Raw genomic sequence first — 17,159 nt, 5'->3', positions numbered from 1 at the left:
TGCTTAACTACAACACACACAACTTATCTCATCTAGTTATTTACATATAAGATGCAAATCACCATACACATTCTTTATTAACACATTTGATTTACCTTTTTACTTCTGCCTTCACATGGTTTTCTGCCCTCTATTTGTGATTTGCACTATCTGTCCTCTTTGCCTTTCAGTTAAACTGGTGAGCTAGTCAACTGATCCTCAGTTTGCAAATGAGAACCGAGTTTGCTGAATGCCATTATGCCATTATAACAGAGCTTAGGGGGGCATATCAGCTGAGCCGTACTACAAAGTGGGCCTAAAGAGGCCTTATTACTAGTGCTGAAACGGATGTGAAAATAAATAAATAAATAATAGAATAATACAAAATACTTAACTTTGATGATTGTGCATCAAAGTTAAGATTGTGCATCTCACATTGGGCAGCCCACTCAGACAATTAGTTGGTTAATTGGTCGGTTTGGTCTTAGTCGATCAAGACTTTGTCAAGTAACCAATTTAATTTAATTTAGTTATTTGAAAAATGATAAGCGCATCTCTGGTATGCACTAGATTTAAAGAGATCCTTCTGCATAATCACATATAGAATACAATTTTTATATATATTTGTCAATGACAAATCAAATTGATTAGTCCTCAAATGGTTTGGCTTTTAGTCGACTAAGAATTTATTTAGTCTAGTACAGCAATAATCCCATGTTGAAGGTTCTTGTGTATCTACACACAGTACTGTAATTTACTTCTTCTCAAACCTTTCTTTGTGTGAGCTGACCTTTCTTTTCACTAACCGTATAATGTCTGTTTTCCTTTTGTTCTTTCTCTCTTTCCTTTCTCTCTTTATCTAATCTAGGTTGTAGCAGTCGCTCTGAAACATAAGCAATGCAAAACAAAGCCTGGGTCTGCCTTGCATGCTCCTGAAATCCTTAACTCTTAGAGGGATTGATCAAAGCGTTGCCTCTGCCTGAAATAGACACTTCTTCCACTAATCTGCAGTCTGTTCTTCCATGTCTAACAGTGCGTCTTCTCGTATGGAAGAGAGGATGGGTGGGGGGTGAGGAGGGAACACACCGCTGAGCCCCTCTCTCTCCCCTCTACCCCTCGCTCTCCTTCACACTTTGTCTAAGATCTACTTGCCTTTACTTTGTTTTTGTTGTGTTATCCTTCTGGACTCTTGAGACTTGTGAATAACTGGCTTTTGGTGTCTGCTGAGACTGACTGGTATGCTGTGGTCTCTGCCTGCTGATGGCTGCCCTGTCCTTGGCCTGAACCCCCCCCCCCCCCTCACACACACACTACCACCCCCTTTCTGTGCTGCTGTGATGTGGTTATTCCTGCTGGGGCCTCTGACCACACGCACACGCACACGCACACGCACACGCACACACACACACGCACGCACGCACTCTCTCTCACACACACACACACACACACACACACACACACACACACACACACACACACACACACACACACACACACACACACACACAGACACAGACACAGACACAGACACAGACACAGACACAGACACCTACACCTACACCTACACCTACACCTACACCTACACCTACACCTACACCTACACCTACACACACACACACACACACACACACACACACACACACACACAATCACACAATCACAATCAATCTATGCTGGATATAAGATGGACCCCAGTCCAAAATAGACACCGGTGCATTCATTTTCTCTCACATCTCCCCTTGTCTTGACACACGTTTCGACAGGCCGCTTGATTGATGTTCCTCCAGCTGCCTTCCGACTCCTCCCCATCACTTCTCTTATGGTTGTATGATGGCATGCGCTGAGACGGTCACCTCGCTGCCCATGTCTGCCTGGACACAATATGCACTTTGTCTACAGGAGAGGAAAAAAAGGAGAAAAAAAGTACAATAGCAAATTGTCACTTTTTGGGTTAACTCGTTTCGGTTTGATAATCATGTTTATCGTGTTTTTTCGTTTGTTTTAATTATTGAGGACTGAATTCAGGAGTGTTTCTGAGGTTTGGACTGCTTGATATGTTGATGTGTATCTTGTCTTGTTTGAGTAGAACCTGAGTAAAATCACACACGATTGGATACATTTGGAAGAATCAGGATGAATATTATAGCATTCCATTTGACTCTTGGTCTTGGCACAATGTTTGCTTCTTTCACAATCCAATGGGACTTAAATAAGTTTGGTTATTTATGATTGAAGACTTCTTGATAATGGTAGCGGTATCCATCCATTTACGTGTCAAGTGCACCTTATAGTAATACAAATTCTTTAGAAAGATCCTCCTGTCAAGAAGTTGAATAATTTCATTCTCTGCGCAAAAAGTCTGGCGCGAAAGTGTATCTTCCTAAAACATTACCTCTTGTGCGTGCTTGTGTGTATACATGTTTGTGATTGCTGGCTTCAGTTAGTGTGCTTGTATTTATGTGTTTGTGTGTGCGTGCATGTGCGCGCGAGTGAGTGTACTGTGTTGGACTAATGTGGGGTTGATTTTGTGAAACATTGCTGTAAATGTTGTGTTGCAAATATTATGGTATAGTGTAAATACATTATTTAATGTACAGCCAAACTTCTTTCATATTTGTACAAACATTTTATATGTATTATACATCATGACATTTTTGAATAGGTACTGCTATCCCTATTACAGATGTATATATAATATATATACAGTATATATATATTTATATTTTTTTCATGTACAAAATCCTGTATAAAGACTGCACATTTTTTTAAATGGGCCAATACATGTTTTTTATGTTATGTAAAAATCCATATTTTTGTATTGCATGTGAGTACCATTCTGTACACGCAGTTTATGTTTTCATCCATGAAAGAAAATAAAAAGAAGCTTGTCATGTTATGTTGGTGTAGAATGTGTCATTTATGATTTAGAGTTGACATTGAATGTGGAGATTTATAAAGAACATAACCATGAGGGAGAAGATTCAGGTATGCTTCTTCCATTGATCATGTTGCTTTATTGTGAATAAACATTGAGTCCTCTCTTGTACTGTATAAGACAAATGACCGATTATGTTGGCTAGATTCAGAAAATTATGGACTCTACAAAGTTATTCTGAAGTAGGCTAATTCTAAGTTGTATCACACTCTACCATTCCCACATAATGAAATACAATATTTATTGAGTTTAAATATCTATAATCATTTATAAAAATATATTGCACGGCATATTCCCCTTGTAGAGAATGGAAAGTGCTGAGGCAATTGAGATGAGCAGTAAGTGTTGCACTTTAAATGCATTTGTAAATCAATGAAAGACTACAATTTTAAAATAATTGCATTTTAAGTCTTACATGTGATTATCATCCATGGTGAGCATCAATATATTGGAAGTGTACAATGATAAAGGATTTAACTGAGGTTGGCCTTTGATCTGTGTAGGCCAGGACATGGGCGAGATACATGGGTATTTGATTAAATACTGCTCTCTACTGGCCAGTAGCAAAACCGTTTCCTAGGTTCATAATAATTCATTATTCCCACTCCGTGATTTATTTCCCAAGTCAAGCCTAAAAATGTGAGCCAACCAAGTAAATGATGTTTGTTAGTTACCAAATGACTTACCAAAACATCATTTACTAGCTTATTCTGTTTCAGAACTATGAAGGAAGAAAATGAGCTTGTATTCACATCTTTCCAGTTTCCACCTTTTTGTTGAGCCACCTGTGCATCTATTTTGTCCAGAAAGCCCCTGGAAGAATCACTGACGACGTTCTATCTGAAGTGTGGCTTTGACTGTTACTGTACGAAAGCTGAATTGACTTGTGCATACTGATGTCTGTCCCACAGAGAAGAAAGGAGCTTGTTTCCTGGGGGTGTACTGACTGTACTCTGACCAAAAGCTATTTGACTCCAGCTGGTACTAGATCACATGATCACCATCTGAAGAGGGTTGTTGCACTGAACAGTAAGTCACAAAATGCTCTTGCTTTCTCTCTCTCTCTCTCTCTCTCTCTCTCTCTCTCTCTCTCTCTCTCTCTCTCTCTCTCTCTCTCTCTCTCTTTCAGACACCTGCAATGGCAAAGGACATCAAAGTAGATGGTAATGTTTTTTCGTGTAAATACAACAAAAGAGTTACTTCAACTAATATGTGTCATTGCCATAATTGTGCACTCTCAAACAGTATGTTATGTCCTAGTAACCTACAATATGATTTGCATACATGTCAGTCACTACTATACTGTATGTTAGCAGCACCATCTGCAAAGTGGGCTACTGGCTGTTAATACCAGGTTATAAAAATTAAGCTCACTAATGTAATACATTTACAGTATTTGATGTCTAGAAATACTAGCGAGTTAATAAATCGTCTCATCTTAAGTTATATTTCTGAAATGTTTCATTTACAAATCTGTTAACAGTGGGCAACACACAGTAAAATCCTCAGACAGGTTCATTTATCCATTAGTAACTCAGAGAGTGTACCAATGGTAATAAGGGGTCCATTTGTACACTCTCAAGGTTAAATTGACACTGAGGATAGCACTGCAGAGAGAGAGAGAGAGAGAGAGAGAGAGAGAGAGAGAGAGAGATAGCACTGCCACAACTGTGTCAGCAATCAGTTCAGCTTTAATGGATCTAGAGTCTCCAGTGGCATCATGGGAAATGAGGCAGTAATGCCTCAGGTACTTAAAGCGAAAGAACGAAGGGGTGAGAACACCATATACACACACGTGCGCGCGCACACACACACACACACACACACACACACACACACACACACACACACACACACACACACACACACACACACACACACACTTTCACATGCACCATTAAGTTACCTAGAATAGGATCATCATGAGAAACAAAAACGACTTCCTGGGTCATTTCTTTTTTTAGACACGTGTCACTTCCTGTGTAGGTTAAATTTTGCGTCAGAGCAGAGAGAGAGCGAGAGAGAGAGAGAGAGAGAGAGAGAGAGAGCGAGAGAGAGAGAGGGGGAGAGAGAGAGAGACCTTTATCCCAAATTACTCATGCAAAAGATCATCAAGGTCAGGGCATGAAATGAACAATACTCTCTTAATGTGGATGTTAACTGGGAGCAGACACATTGGTGGGTGATCCTTTGAGAAAATGAATAAAAACATCTTGTGCCCTTTTGAAAATATTCAGTTTTTACAAAACCAAATCCAAATTTCCCCTTAAAATTGTAAACGATGATAGATGTTCCCCCTGTGTAATCTTCATCTGTAACCACTGCTGGCTCCTTATGGGTGACCGACATGGTCGCTCCTTCCTGTCCTTAGCCATTAAGCCCACACGCATTCTGTTCTGCCCTTGGATTAATGACTGCTCACTCACTCTGACACTCTCTCACTTTTACTCATGGACCACTGGGACGTTCTGCTCAGGCTAACTGCTGTTGTTGTTTCACTGTGTAGTATAGTGCTCTCTTCATTGACTGTACATATTTATCCGTATTAATCTGTAAATATATTCTACTATAAATCCGTCTGTGTGTGCACGCATCGTCGAGGACTCGAGGGAGTGCCGTGCCCAGTGTCAAGACGGTGGGATAGGCGGTTGTCCAGAACCAACGATATGCCCAAGTAGGCACAATGGAGATCCAGTTGTCCAGAACCGCCGATCCACCCATTATGGGACTTCAAAATCCAACCCGAGGGAGAGATGCACCAAGTGGCAAGTCGGTCAGATCAGCGTATATCCAAAAAATGTCGTCTAAATCCCTACAGTATATATGGAATTAGCCTGGCATGGCCAGACTAAAATCACTGCGTAGATATTAGTCTGGAATGCCCTGATGTCATCAATATGATGTCATAGACTGACTGGGACTCCATATATGAGCATACCTGACAAGGAACTCCATATACGGTCATAAAAGGGACACAGACAGACAGACGGGTACTCTGACTACGGTATAACTGGTAATGCATAACCGGGTGGGGCATCCATTTCTGAACTTGCATCGTTCCCGACTTGCATCGTTCCCGATTGGGCACCTGTCTAGTGTCTACAATGTCCATTTTACAGGTGATACTTAAGCCTATATTTGCATGCCTATATTGATCCATATTACTGTTGATACTCTGTACATATATATATACGTATAAAGTACCTGTATATACATATACCGTATACACACACACACACACACACACACACACACACACACACACACACACACACACATATGCCTATGTGCATGATACTTAACTTATGCCTCTTTTTATATTACTAGAAGTTCGGGCCGCTACGCGGCCCGAACGTCTAGCGCGACGCGTCGTCCACTTGGCAGTGCCCCATGACAGGCACCTCACAGTGTGAGAGAGAGTTTTGTGCTCCCCTAAATCCACGGCAGGCTTTGAAAATACCCACTTCACAAAGAGGTGACGTGCATCACCTCTGCAAGGACCCAAACCCACTTTGTGATTACTCACACCTGGCATGGCAGACCTGTGAGCAGTGTGCAGTGGTGTACAATGTTAAAAGAGAGACCAAATGGCAGGAGATGAAGTGAGCAGTTTATTGGTGTAAAAGGTGTATAAGAATGAAATGGTGTGAAAGACAGTGGCGACGTCGTCAGGCCCACAGGTTGTCATGGCAGAGCCTGCAGAAGAAGTGGTGGTCATTTTGGCGGCGTGGGTTGTGTTGAGGATGGAAGCCGTCGAACTGGTGCGATCTGACGGCATCCTAGAATTTATAGGTAGGATGTGATGTCATGCTGTCGTGAGATTACGTCACACTGGCGTTGTGTCCATATTCGCGACGACCGTCTCATCGTCATCGTCGTCTTGGTAACAGGTTGGTTTGTTGTGATGATGTAGTGTAAAGTTTCAGACAGACAGTAAGAGTGATGCAACGTACATACAACCGACATGGCGCAGGATTCAAATTGTAAGGTAGATGACAATTGAATACAGGTCTATCTATGGATGTTATTCCTCTGATCTCTTGCAGCAATGTTTAGAAATCAGAACATGAACAAATCTCTTCAAAGTAAATACCTTTCTGTTTATTTTGTTGTTTTATTTAAATGAATGGTATGGCCTTGGTAATAATGACGTCATGGTAATCACAGTGGGTGGTTTCATACCTGGCAGTGGGTGATGAGAGTCAAGTGTGCAATGAGGGAAGGCCTCACAGTTTTTGACTTTGCCATGTCATGCCATGTGTTGCCGGGGGCATTCAATGACGATTTGTTTAAGTGAGTTTTTTTTATTTTCACAGATGTGAATGGTTGATAGTGTTGATTGAATTTTTAAAACTTGTAAAACTTCACACATTTTTGTTAAATTAACAGTCATATTAACACTTGATTTCCCATTCTTACACCGTCAGAATTCAATTAACACTCAGCGATTTACTGTGTATGCATGTTGTAGTGGACATAAGTAACAGCCGCCTACGTAACCGCATACAGCTAGACCACATTTATTTTTGGTTTATAAAAGCCAAAGAAGGAAGTGTGAAAAGGAACAGGAAACATACGTGTAAGGGCTGGCTACTATATCTGCAGTCACATCGCCAAACTCCCTGCTATCTTGTATCTCAGTCACACTGTTCTGGCTGATTTATACTTTGTTCATCTTTAAAAAACGAGATTGTTGGATCCATACTAAAGTCATAAGCAGTGTAAGTGAAATTTTATTATATCTAGAAATGTACTGTGTGTGTGTGTGTGTGTGTGTGTGTGTGTGTGTGTGTGTGTGTGTGTGTGTGTGTGTGTGTGTGTGTGTGTGTGTGTGTGTGTGTGTGTGTGTGTGTGTGTGTGTGTGTGTGTGAGAGAGACATTCTTTTAAGTGCTATATATATATATATATATATATATATATATATATATATATATATATATATATATATATATATATATATATACACACATACACACAATACAGTTGTATCTTTTAAGGCATCAGTATAAAGGTAACATATCATTCAACTAATTTTAAGGGCACAAGTGCCATTTAAGTACTTTTAAAGAGATGGAATATATTACTGGTGGTAATGGTGTGATGGTGTGAGAAGTGACTCAAACATAAAAACCCCTTTTGGGATTTACTCAGAGCACATAGCAGGAAGTTCTTTTTAATAGATTCAGCCATCAAATGTGTTTGTGGCTTGTTTTCACCGTCTCTTAGGTACCAACATGAAAGCCTATAACATCCTCCTGCTTCTGTGCTGGATTGAATTCATGGGAACTGCATTATCTGAAGTTCCTGCCGTGGCAACTCCTACCACTGCCGTTGCTTCTACCACCACTGATGAGCACGTCAGTTCGGATCCTAATGCGTCATCTGACGATGGGTCATCACGATACACCACTGATTCTGTGTTCACGACAGTAAACAGTGTCCAACCTACGCTTACGCAACGGGATGATGAGTCAACAGCATTCTCCACTATTCCGATTTCTGAACTAGAAACGTCAGCTACTTCTGATGAGCCCATTAGAGACACGTCTGAACCCAGCGGCATTCCCAACACTGACGCAGCGACAACCGGTCCTCTGTCTCCCACCAGCAGCAGTGCTCTGCCTTCGCCCAACACAGCCCCCAACACAACCCCCAACACAACCCCCAGCAGGCCTGATCATGACTGCCTCTTTGGCAGGAAGATGGGCTACATAATGATGATGGTGATTGGTGGTCTCATTCTAGCCTGTACTATTCTGCTGCTCACCACTGTGTCGTTGGCCTGTAAGTTGTGCGAGGTGAGGAGACACGACCAAGGGAGCAACGCTGACCTGATCAGCAACTCTGACTACTGGATGGGCACTGCCCAGAGGAATCGCTGCCGATCCGAGACGGAGGGCGTAGAAACTAGCGTGATGATGAGCCCACTCAGCCAAGGGCAGGTGACGAGTGCCAGTGCGGCTAAGAAGCCGGAGACAGGGAAATTAGACGTGGAGGTGATAAAAGAGTTGGAGGCAGCGAGGAACATGAAGGAGGCCACAGCCACGCCTGACCAGGCTACGGCAGCAGGTGGAATGAAGGAGCAGACATCTGGTGCTGGGAATTCATCCTCCTCCAAGAAGACTGTGGATGCTGCTAACCCTCCTACAACTAACACTGTAGCATCCTCTCCCTGAAAATGAAAGAAAGAGTGCAGCTGTTGTGGAGGTGTAAAGCCACCACCTTTTACATTGACAACCTTTTACCCTAGCATCCTTGGTTTTGATTTTGCATGGCAGAGTTGGCTTCTAAAAAAAAATCTGCTTTGCTGCAATATGTTTGCATTTTTATTACAGTGCCACTAAACCTGTCTAGCAAAGCTAACAGTTGTTAGAGATATGAATTTTGTTTCCCCTCTACCATGTGTTATTTAAAGTGGGATACATTTGCAAATGTCATGCCACATGTTTCTGATTTTGAACTAATAAAGTCTACAAAAGAAAACATACCTAACTCAATCTAGATTTATTATAGGCCAGTTTTTATTGGATCTTCAAACCATAGTGCATGTGTGTGAGCATGGATGTGCGGAAATTAGTAAGCAGAGAATGTCTGTCTACCGAGCATTTCTGAAAGAAAGCTCTCTTTCTCTTCAGCAGTTGGGCCTAATCTGAAAAGGTCTATGAAACCTGTTCATACATCACTCCAATGCTTCTGGGGCATTTATTCATCTACATATCTTTTACATGGTGATAAATATGTACCTTTCATCTGCAGGTTGAATGGCTTATCACGACTCCACGTTCCAGTAATCAGGTTCAGATGAGTTATGCAACTGACAACATCCTCATAACTGTGGTATATTAAAACAATGTTGGATATTGGTTGAAACACTGTAGCTATACATGACTATGATATAGAGCAAATATTGTTGATCATCATCTTCATGTGTTGCTGCACGTAGTGAAAACTCAAAATCACCTGACAGACATCACAGACAGACAGACAGACAGACAGACACATAGATACATAGTAGATATGTATTTGCCATACAAGGAGAATGAATGATGCTGGCTTCTGGTTTCTTGCTTACAGAGTACAGATAAGTATAGATGTTTTTATTTCTATAAACAACATCCAAGCGCTGCTTGTTCTATTAATTTGTTTTTGTACGCAGACGATTCAACCACCCAAGCCTCAGATGAGGATGTGGTAAAGTTGCACGCCACATGCCACACGCAATGAATTCAACAGCAGTAAGACTTGGCTCTCAGACAACCAGTTATCCCTTCATATGGCCAACACTGAATGTATTTTATTTGGTTCTCAGCCCAGGTTGCACAAACTGGCCTCACCCAGCATTACTCTTGGGGGCCAGACCTTTCCTGCTAAATCCTCAGTCAGCTACCTCAGTTGCTTGCTAGATCGCAGCCTGGGCGGTGGAACCATGGCTTTTAGGACCATGAGCAAGGTGAATAGCAGAACCAAATTCTTAGCCAAGAAAGCGTAGTTTCTGGACTCAGCCAGTCTTTGTTTATTAGCAAACGTGATGGTTTTATGTTGTTTCGATTATGCTATTGGCTCACGGTACGGTGGCCTAACCAAAGCCCTAAAAGAGAAGTTGCAAGTTTCTCAAAATAGGCTGGTCAGGGTTGTCTTGGGGCTCCTGCGAGGGACCATGTTGGAAAACAGCATTTCCAGCACTTGGGTTGGCTCCCTCTGGCAGCCAGGTCAGTTCAACTACAGCTGAACTTGGTTCATAACATCTACATCAACAGCGCTCCTGTGTACTGTTGCAATCTTTTTCAGAAGTGTAGCGAAGTTCATTCCCACCTAACCAGAGCCAGCATTGCAGACCTGTCCATGCCCACGTTCACTACCGAAATGGTGGTGAAAAGATTTAGATTTGGAGGAAACTGGAAAACTGGAACTCGCTACCCTCGACAATAAAGAGCATCAGCAGCCATCTCCTTTTTAAGAAAAGGGTCAAAGCATGGCTTTTAGAAAATGTTGCAGAATAGTATGGTCATGGTTTATATTGAGATCCTTTTATTTATTGTTGTACTTGTATTTGTTGTAATGCATTGTTTGTCTCAGACCAAGGACCACAATGGAAATAAGTCTCACAACTTTGTTGTGTTTATATCTTTGACGTTTGTCCGATAATGTAACATGTGTTTTTCTTTTATGACGTCTAGTAAAATAAAATGATCAACAATAGTTGAACTTATATCATGGCCAGGTAGCTATACAACCCTAGGTTGTACCAAGTTCAACATCTCTTTAATATTGGAGCCCGAGATAGAAAGACCTTGCTTATCTCCTCTCACAGGTGGCAATTCTCAATCTCAACTTAGAAACTGATAAAGATGACGGGGATCTTACAGAAATGTCCCTATAATAAGACACAGAACGGAGTACCAGCAATTTAAGGAGCAAAAACTACATCATGTACTGTATGGTATACATTTGAAAATGATGAAGTGAGAACCCTCCTCAGTAATGCTCGTAAACCTGCAAGATTAATGTGTGGCAGTTTTCCCCTCATCAGTAGCACAGGGACCTCTCCGCTCAGCACTGCATTATTCTGCCTCCCCCTCCTACTTTGCCTATCCCTTCACGCACGCACGCACGCACACACGCGCGCGCACGCACACACACACACACACACACACACACACACACACACACACACACACACACACACACACACACACACACACACACACACACACACACACACACACACACACACACACACACACACACACACACACACACACACACACACACACACACACACACACACACACATATATCCTTACACCACCCCTGCACACTGCACAGTAGTGATTCCAGAGCCTGCAGTGGCTGGTCAAGCTTCACATTAGGCATCCCCATTATCAGATGCTGAGCCAGCCGCACAGCAGAACGGAAAAAAAGCTGAAGATTACAATTGAGAGACGGTTAAATTCCTTTTGAGAGAGGAATTTTGTGCATACGGAGGAAAATGCACCTTCAGTAGCACGGCAGCAGCTCCAGAGCTTCAAAAGAGACAAAGGGGTACCGGGACTGAACAGCAAATAGGAGGACAAGAGAAGAGTGACTGGAATGAAAAGATGACAAGGTATGTGCTAAATGAATCTAAAACAAGGGAACCCTTTAGCTAGAATATACTCAGTCCACAGCGATCTAGCTCGCAGAATGCAATTGCATTGCTGTAGGAGACTTGGCTTTGTCTTTTCTTGCCTTGGGACATGCAAATGTGTTCCGGCATTGCTGAAGTCATTAATAAAACTCTTTTATTGAGCTTTGTCCCCCTGTTCGAGGGGAGCAGGACCACACTGACAACCATTGGCAATCGAGCACTCTTGACGCAAGGGAATAACCACCGCAGGGGATTTGCTGTCCTGGGTGATGAATAGCGCATAGTTGTCGAATAGTATGCAATATTTTGCCTTACTAATAATGTAAAAGTTATGTGTCTGCAAGGCAAAGTCACCTCTCTACTGTGCACTTGCCTGCGTAATTGTACATGACACCTTAATGTGGCATATGCAGGTGGATATTGTGTTTGTAGTACCACACAATGCTTTGATGCATAGCAGAAATTATGAAGTAAGTGTGTGTGTGTGTGTGTGTGTGTGTGTGTGTGTGTGTGTGTGTGTGTGTGTGTGTGTGTGCGTGCGTGCGAGCGCATTTGTTTGTCTGTGTGGGTGGGTGGTAGGTGCTGAGGGTGCTGTATCTGTGTGTGTGTGTGTGTGTGTGTGTGTGTGTGTGTGTGTGTGTGTGTGTGTGTGTGTGTGTGTGTGTGTGTGTGTGTGTGTGTGTGTGTGTGTGTGTGTGTGTGTGTGTGTGTGATTTCAGTTTTATTCAGCACAGCTCTCTGCAGTATCTCAGCCACTGCTGTAGAGTAAGACAGCCCCGAAAATGCACCCATTTCACTTTTATCCTTCAAATATGGGCAGCCGCCATAGCTGAGTGGGTAGAGAAGCCATCCGGGAATCTGAAGGTTGCCGGTTCGACCCTCAGCTTGCCCAGTCTATGTGTCGAAGTGTCCCTGAGCATTTAACCCCTATGTGCTCCCCAGGCGCTGTTAAATATAGTTGCCCACTGCTCCCAATAGTTAGACTTGGTAAATGCAGAGGATGGATTTCATGTATATGCAGATGTACTTGACAAACATACCGCTATAACAACGCAAGCCCTACAACCACACTGTCCAATGTTGATACAGAGTAAAGTGAACTAAATACCATGGGTGAAAGAGCTACAGTATGTGTGGTATTTCATTCAATTAAAACCAAATTTCTAATGTCCTTGGTCTTTATATTTTCTGCTAGCAGCCAAGCGGTCCTGAAGCACTCCACTACAGAGGCCCTCCTGGGACTACTTTTCTTACTGCTGCTGGGTGCGCATGTCACGGTGCCGTGCCCCTCTGTTTGCTCCTGTAGCCCCAGCGACAGGGAGGTGGACTGCTCTTGGAGGGGTCTAAGACAGCTGCCTGATGGCTTACCGCACAACCTCCGCTCCCTCAACTTGTCCCACAATCGCCTGCATAACCTTGATGGACAGCTCTCGGTTTACGCCCACCTCCGCAACCTTGATTTGTCTCACAATAGGCTGGGCCATGTACCAGTTGGCCTGCCCCGTTCCCTGTGGCAGCTGCACGCCGCTGCCAACCGCATCCAGGTGCTGGACAAGAACGACACTGCCTACCAGTGGAACCTGCGTATCCTGGACCTGTCCAACAACAAATTGGAGCGTGCTGTCTTCATCAACAACACTCTGATCAAGCTGCGTGTGCTCGACCTCAGCTACAACCGCTTCTGGACTGTGCCCACCAACATGCCCATGTACCTGGATATGGTGGACCTGTCCCACAACACCCTAGTGCAGGTGCTGCTGGGCTCTCTAGAGCGGCTTCCCCAGCTCACTCACTTCTATTTACATGCAAATCGCTTTTCCACACTGCCGCTCGGAGCATTCGACAAACTGACCGGGCTTAGAGTCATCACCTTGGGGGACAACCCCTGGGCCTGTCACCTGCATGCCAACATGACCTACTTGCTCTACTGGATGCAGCAAACTCCAGCCCGCGTACTGGGCTGCCCCTGCCACACCAAGCCTGTCTGTGGAGAGGTACGCTCTGGCAGGACTGGAGGGTGGCACTTTGCTTCCTACAACCTCCCTCCCCTGGCAGCCAATGCTCATGACCTGATCTCCGCACCCCCAGACATCGACTCCACTGTCTGGTGGTATATGTCTGGGTCTTCCAGGCTGAGCACACATAACATCATCAGGGAGAGTTCAAACACACAGCAACATCCATCCACATCCACCCCCCTCAGCTTCTCCACCCCACCCCGAAGCACCGCTGACAGAGACCCGTCCACTGCTGGCAGCCCATCCAGCATTGACCCTGTGTTCTTAACCTTCATCACAGTCAAACCACTGACCACTGTCACGTCATCCACTGCCGACACAACCTCCATCACTGACACTACTGACACGACTCGAGCCACGTCCCCTCTCAGCACAAAGAGAACAACCACTCTCCGCACGAGGAGCGTTAGGAGGCCCAACCAGTCCTTTCCCAGTGGTGCTCTTAATTCCAGCCCAGCTCTCATTAACGTATCTGTACTGTATTTAATTGAGAACCTTTGGTTCCTCTGTCTGGCTCTGCAACAAGTCCTGTAAAAGATACATTAGTGTACGTACATTGACACATTAGTGCCAAGACTGAATGTTAAGTGACAGCACAAGTATAAACACAAGACTGTTGATATGCTGAGGGTCTGTGTTCGTCAACCAGCCTATTTCAGCAATGGATAACTGACGATAATGTGAATAGTTAAAACAAACATAAATATAGTCTATCTTCATCTTGACAGTAATAATACTTTTCTATACATACCAGAAAAGAATGACAGTTATTCTAACACAGACCTTCAGTGGATTGCCCTTGAGTTAATATGCAATGAATAGGACCCCCTCGAAAACAAGATGCTGCATCTCAAGGGGCTTATCCACCAGTGAAATTTAAAAATAAATAAAAACAATTGATTGTATGCCATTATGTCCAGTGACCCATTCATTAGGAAACCAAGTAGAACAATGTGTGACTATCTGCAGGTATAGCCTATCTGTGATAAGGGCTGACAAATTGTGCACTCCGAGATGCTATACTCCACTACACTGATGTATAGTGCTGTTTCCTGTTTGTGATTTACTTGATAGGTTGCATGATTTTTGAGATTACGTTTCAAATTCTCTCATAGATAGGCTTACTTGCTCAGAGCAAATTCCAAATCCCATCAGTACTGACATCTTCTAGTTGGATCACTTCTCAAACATGTAAGGGATCCTCAATTATTCTAATGATTATCTGCATGGTATATTAAAGTCACCAACATTAAAAATGGTCACCTGCTATCTAACAAGAATATAGGCAGTGTTGAATTACAGATTTTGTTTTCTCTTGTCAAGAAATTAAATGAAACTTGAAGGACATAGTCTACATTACAGTATAGTGTTTTTTGTTGAGCAAAAAATAACAAAAACATTTGAACCATTCACAACAATAGTAAACAGTCTTTCCCATGTTGTTGCTTCAGTGTAAAAGTGTTACTGGAAAGAGAGAAACGGCTGTGAATATTTCTTTGGGTCATAGGAGGTAGATTATGTTATTTCCTCTCTCTCACTCTCTTTCTCTTTCAACTGCTATTTTCATCAGATCTTATATCTCTGGATTGATAAAATCATGTGGTGAGAATCGCTCGCGTCTGAGACAGCATCCTGTTACTTTGCCCAGCGCCCTTATTATAAATAGTTTGGTCCCTAAGCGTCCCCATTTGAAAGGGGTGTGCAGATGGCACAATTAAATGACAGTGGAAACAGTCTAATCATTACTGTTATGTGCCAGTTGACCCCCATACGACAAACCTCAATTACAATTACAAGAGACATTTTGGAAGCTAATTCATACGATATTGAATATCAAAAACTTTTGTTGATCGTTGCTGTCGGGTGGAAACATTAACCTCAAAGCGGTTACTTTGTGGTAAAGGAAAAAATAACCTGTCTTCCAATGAATCCAATGTAGTTATTTAGTCACAAGTTCTTGTTAATACTTCTCATTGGTTAAACATTTATAAAACCCACAGACACACTTAACCACTTTCACATAAAAATATAATAATTCTAAAATAGAAAAATTGCAGATCTACAAGCTCACAATGCATTGCATACTTTTGTGTGACACTGTAGTATGACGAAGTTGGGCATTCATTTATGAAAAAACAAACAAATTAAATAGAGATTTGAAGTTTCTGCCCGACAGTACCATGTCTCACTCTGACCTTCATTGCTCCAAACCCCTTATCCTATCACTTTATGGTTTTGAGTCAAAGCATCAAGCAAAGATAATGTCTACAGTATGTAATTTGAAAACTGCGGGAGTTCAAAAATAAGGGTAAAATCTCTCCAACTTAGAATGGAGAGCCTCACATAAGTCCTTTTTAATTAACTGAACTCAGTCCAAGATCAAGAAGGGGACCAACAGAAAAGGGACTGAGTTCTTTGTGCGTTCACATTGTCAGTTCATTTGAAAGAGGACTTTGTTTTATTTCTGGTCAACTTCAGTTGTGTGATGGGGTCTCAGTCCTCTTTCTGTTCATGCTACAGTTCATTTTTAGGTCAAAGAACAAAGGCGAGCCGAGTGCTTCTGAGAGTTCACAGAGTGATGACTCCAGTCCAGGTGGTGATGAGGGCGTCTAGTGGCCTTTTTTTTGTTTTAGTATGTAATAGCCATGTCAACCTATTAAAAGCTTTTTTAACTTAATCCTTGCTTAGAGTGTGCTTGAAGTTTGCCTGTTTTGATGGGACCCGGACCCCTCTTCATCAGATCATTTTTAGGGTTGACAGTTGGCACGTGTGTTCAAGCCTAGAGTGCAAAAATACAATGGCCAAGGGGAAAGTGAAACTGCACAGGTTAAGTGAACCACAACACAGACTAGAAGCTAACAGTAGGCCTACTCAGACGACCTCCCAAGGTGGTCTGAGTATGGTTCACTTCACTTCAGAGGGGTGTGAGTGTTCACATTATGCTTGAAAAATAGCTGAGTCTGCATGTCAGATGAGGCCCCAAATGCAGAAAGGACAGGCACAGGCAGAGCAGGTGAAATGCAAGATGATTTAATTGCAAAAACAGGAACATACTGAGGACTACAAATAACAAGCACTGGAACAGAACACAATACCAAC

The 17,159-nt window shown here is 42.7% G+C and overlaps 3 protein-coding genes across 3 annotated transcripts in view; all 3 read left to right on the top strand.

The window, feature by feature from the left end:
* The window catches only part of ksr1a (kinase suppressor of ras 1a), a 34,906-nt gene extending 32,143 nt beyond the window's left edge, over nt 1-2,763 (top strand). Inside the window, exon 21 of the mRNA XM_084075081.1 lies at nt 1,743-2,763. Within this exon, the coding sequence (XP_083931207.1) occupies nt 1,743-1,755 (13 nt within the window). The 3' untranslated portion in view covers nt 1,756-2,763. The remainder of the gene's footprint in view (nt 1-1,742) is intronic.
* Nucleotides 2,764-7,497: 4,734 nt separating this feature from the next.
* Nucleotides 7,498-9,375, top strand: LOC311057926 (uncharacterized protein). The gene is made up of 2 exons (XM_084075129.1): nt 7,498-7,635; nt 8,142-9,375. The coding sequence occupies exon 2, from the start codon at nt 8,150-8,152 to the stop codon at nt 9,089-9,091; it is 942 nt and encodes a 313-aa protein (XP_083931255.1). The 5' UTR covers nt 7,498-7,635; nt 8,142-8,149; the 3' UTR covers nt 9,092-9,375.
* A 2,638-nt stretch (nt 9,376-12,013) lies between these two features.
* On the top strand, nt 12,014-14,594 carry LOC311057301 (oligodendrocyte-myelin glycoprotein-like; the record flags this gene model as incomplete). The annotated part of the gene is made up of 2 exons (XM_084074256.1): nt 12,014-12,021; nt 13,238-14,594. 2 exons carry the CDS (start codon nt 12,014-12,016, stop codon nt 14,592-14,594), a joined length of 1,365 nt encoding a protein of 454 aa, XP_083930382.1.
* Nucleotides 14,595-17,159: the final 2,565 nt, after the last annotated feature.

The sequence above is a fragment of the Gymnoscopelus microlampas genome (assembly GCF_963454915.1).
Source record: "Gymnoscopelus microlampas genome assembly, chromosome: 12".
Classification (NCBI taxonomy): domain Eukaryota; kingdom Metazoa; phylum Chordata; class Actinopteri; order Myctophiformes; family Myctophidae; genus Gymnoscopelus; species Gymnoscopelus microlampas.
The sequence above is the reverse complement of the archived record's forward strand: the minus strand, read 5'-3'. Positions and strand labels throughout refer to the sequence as shown.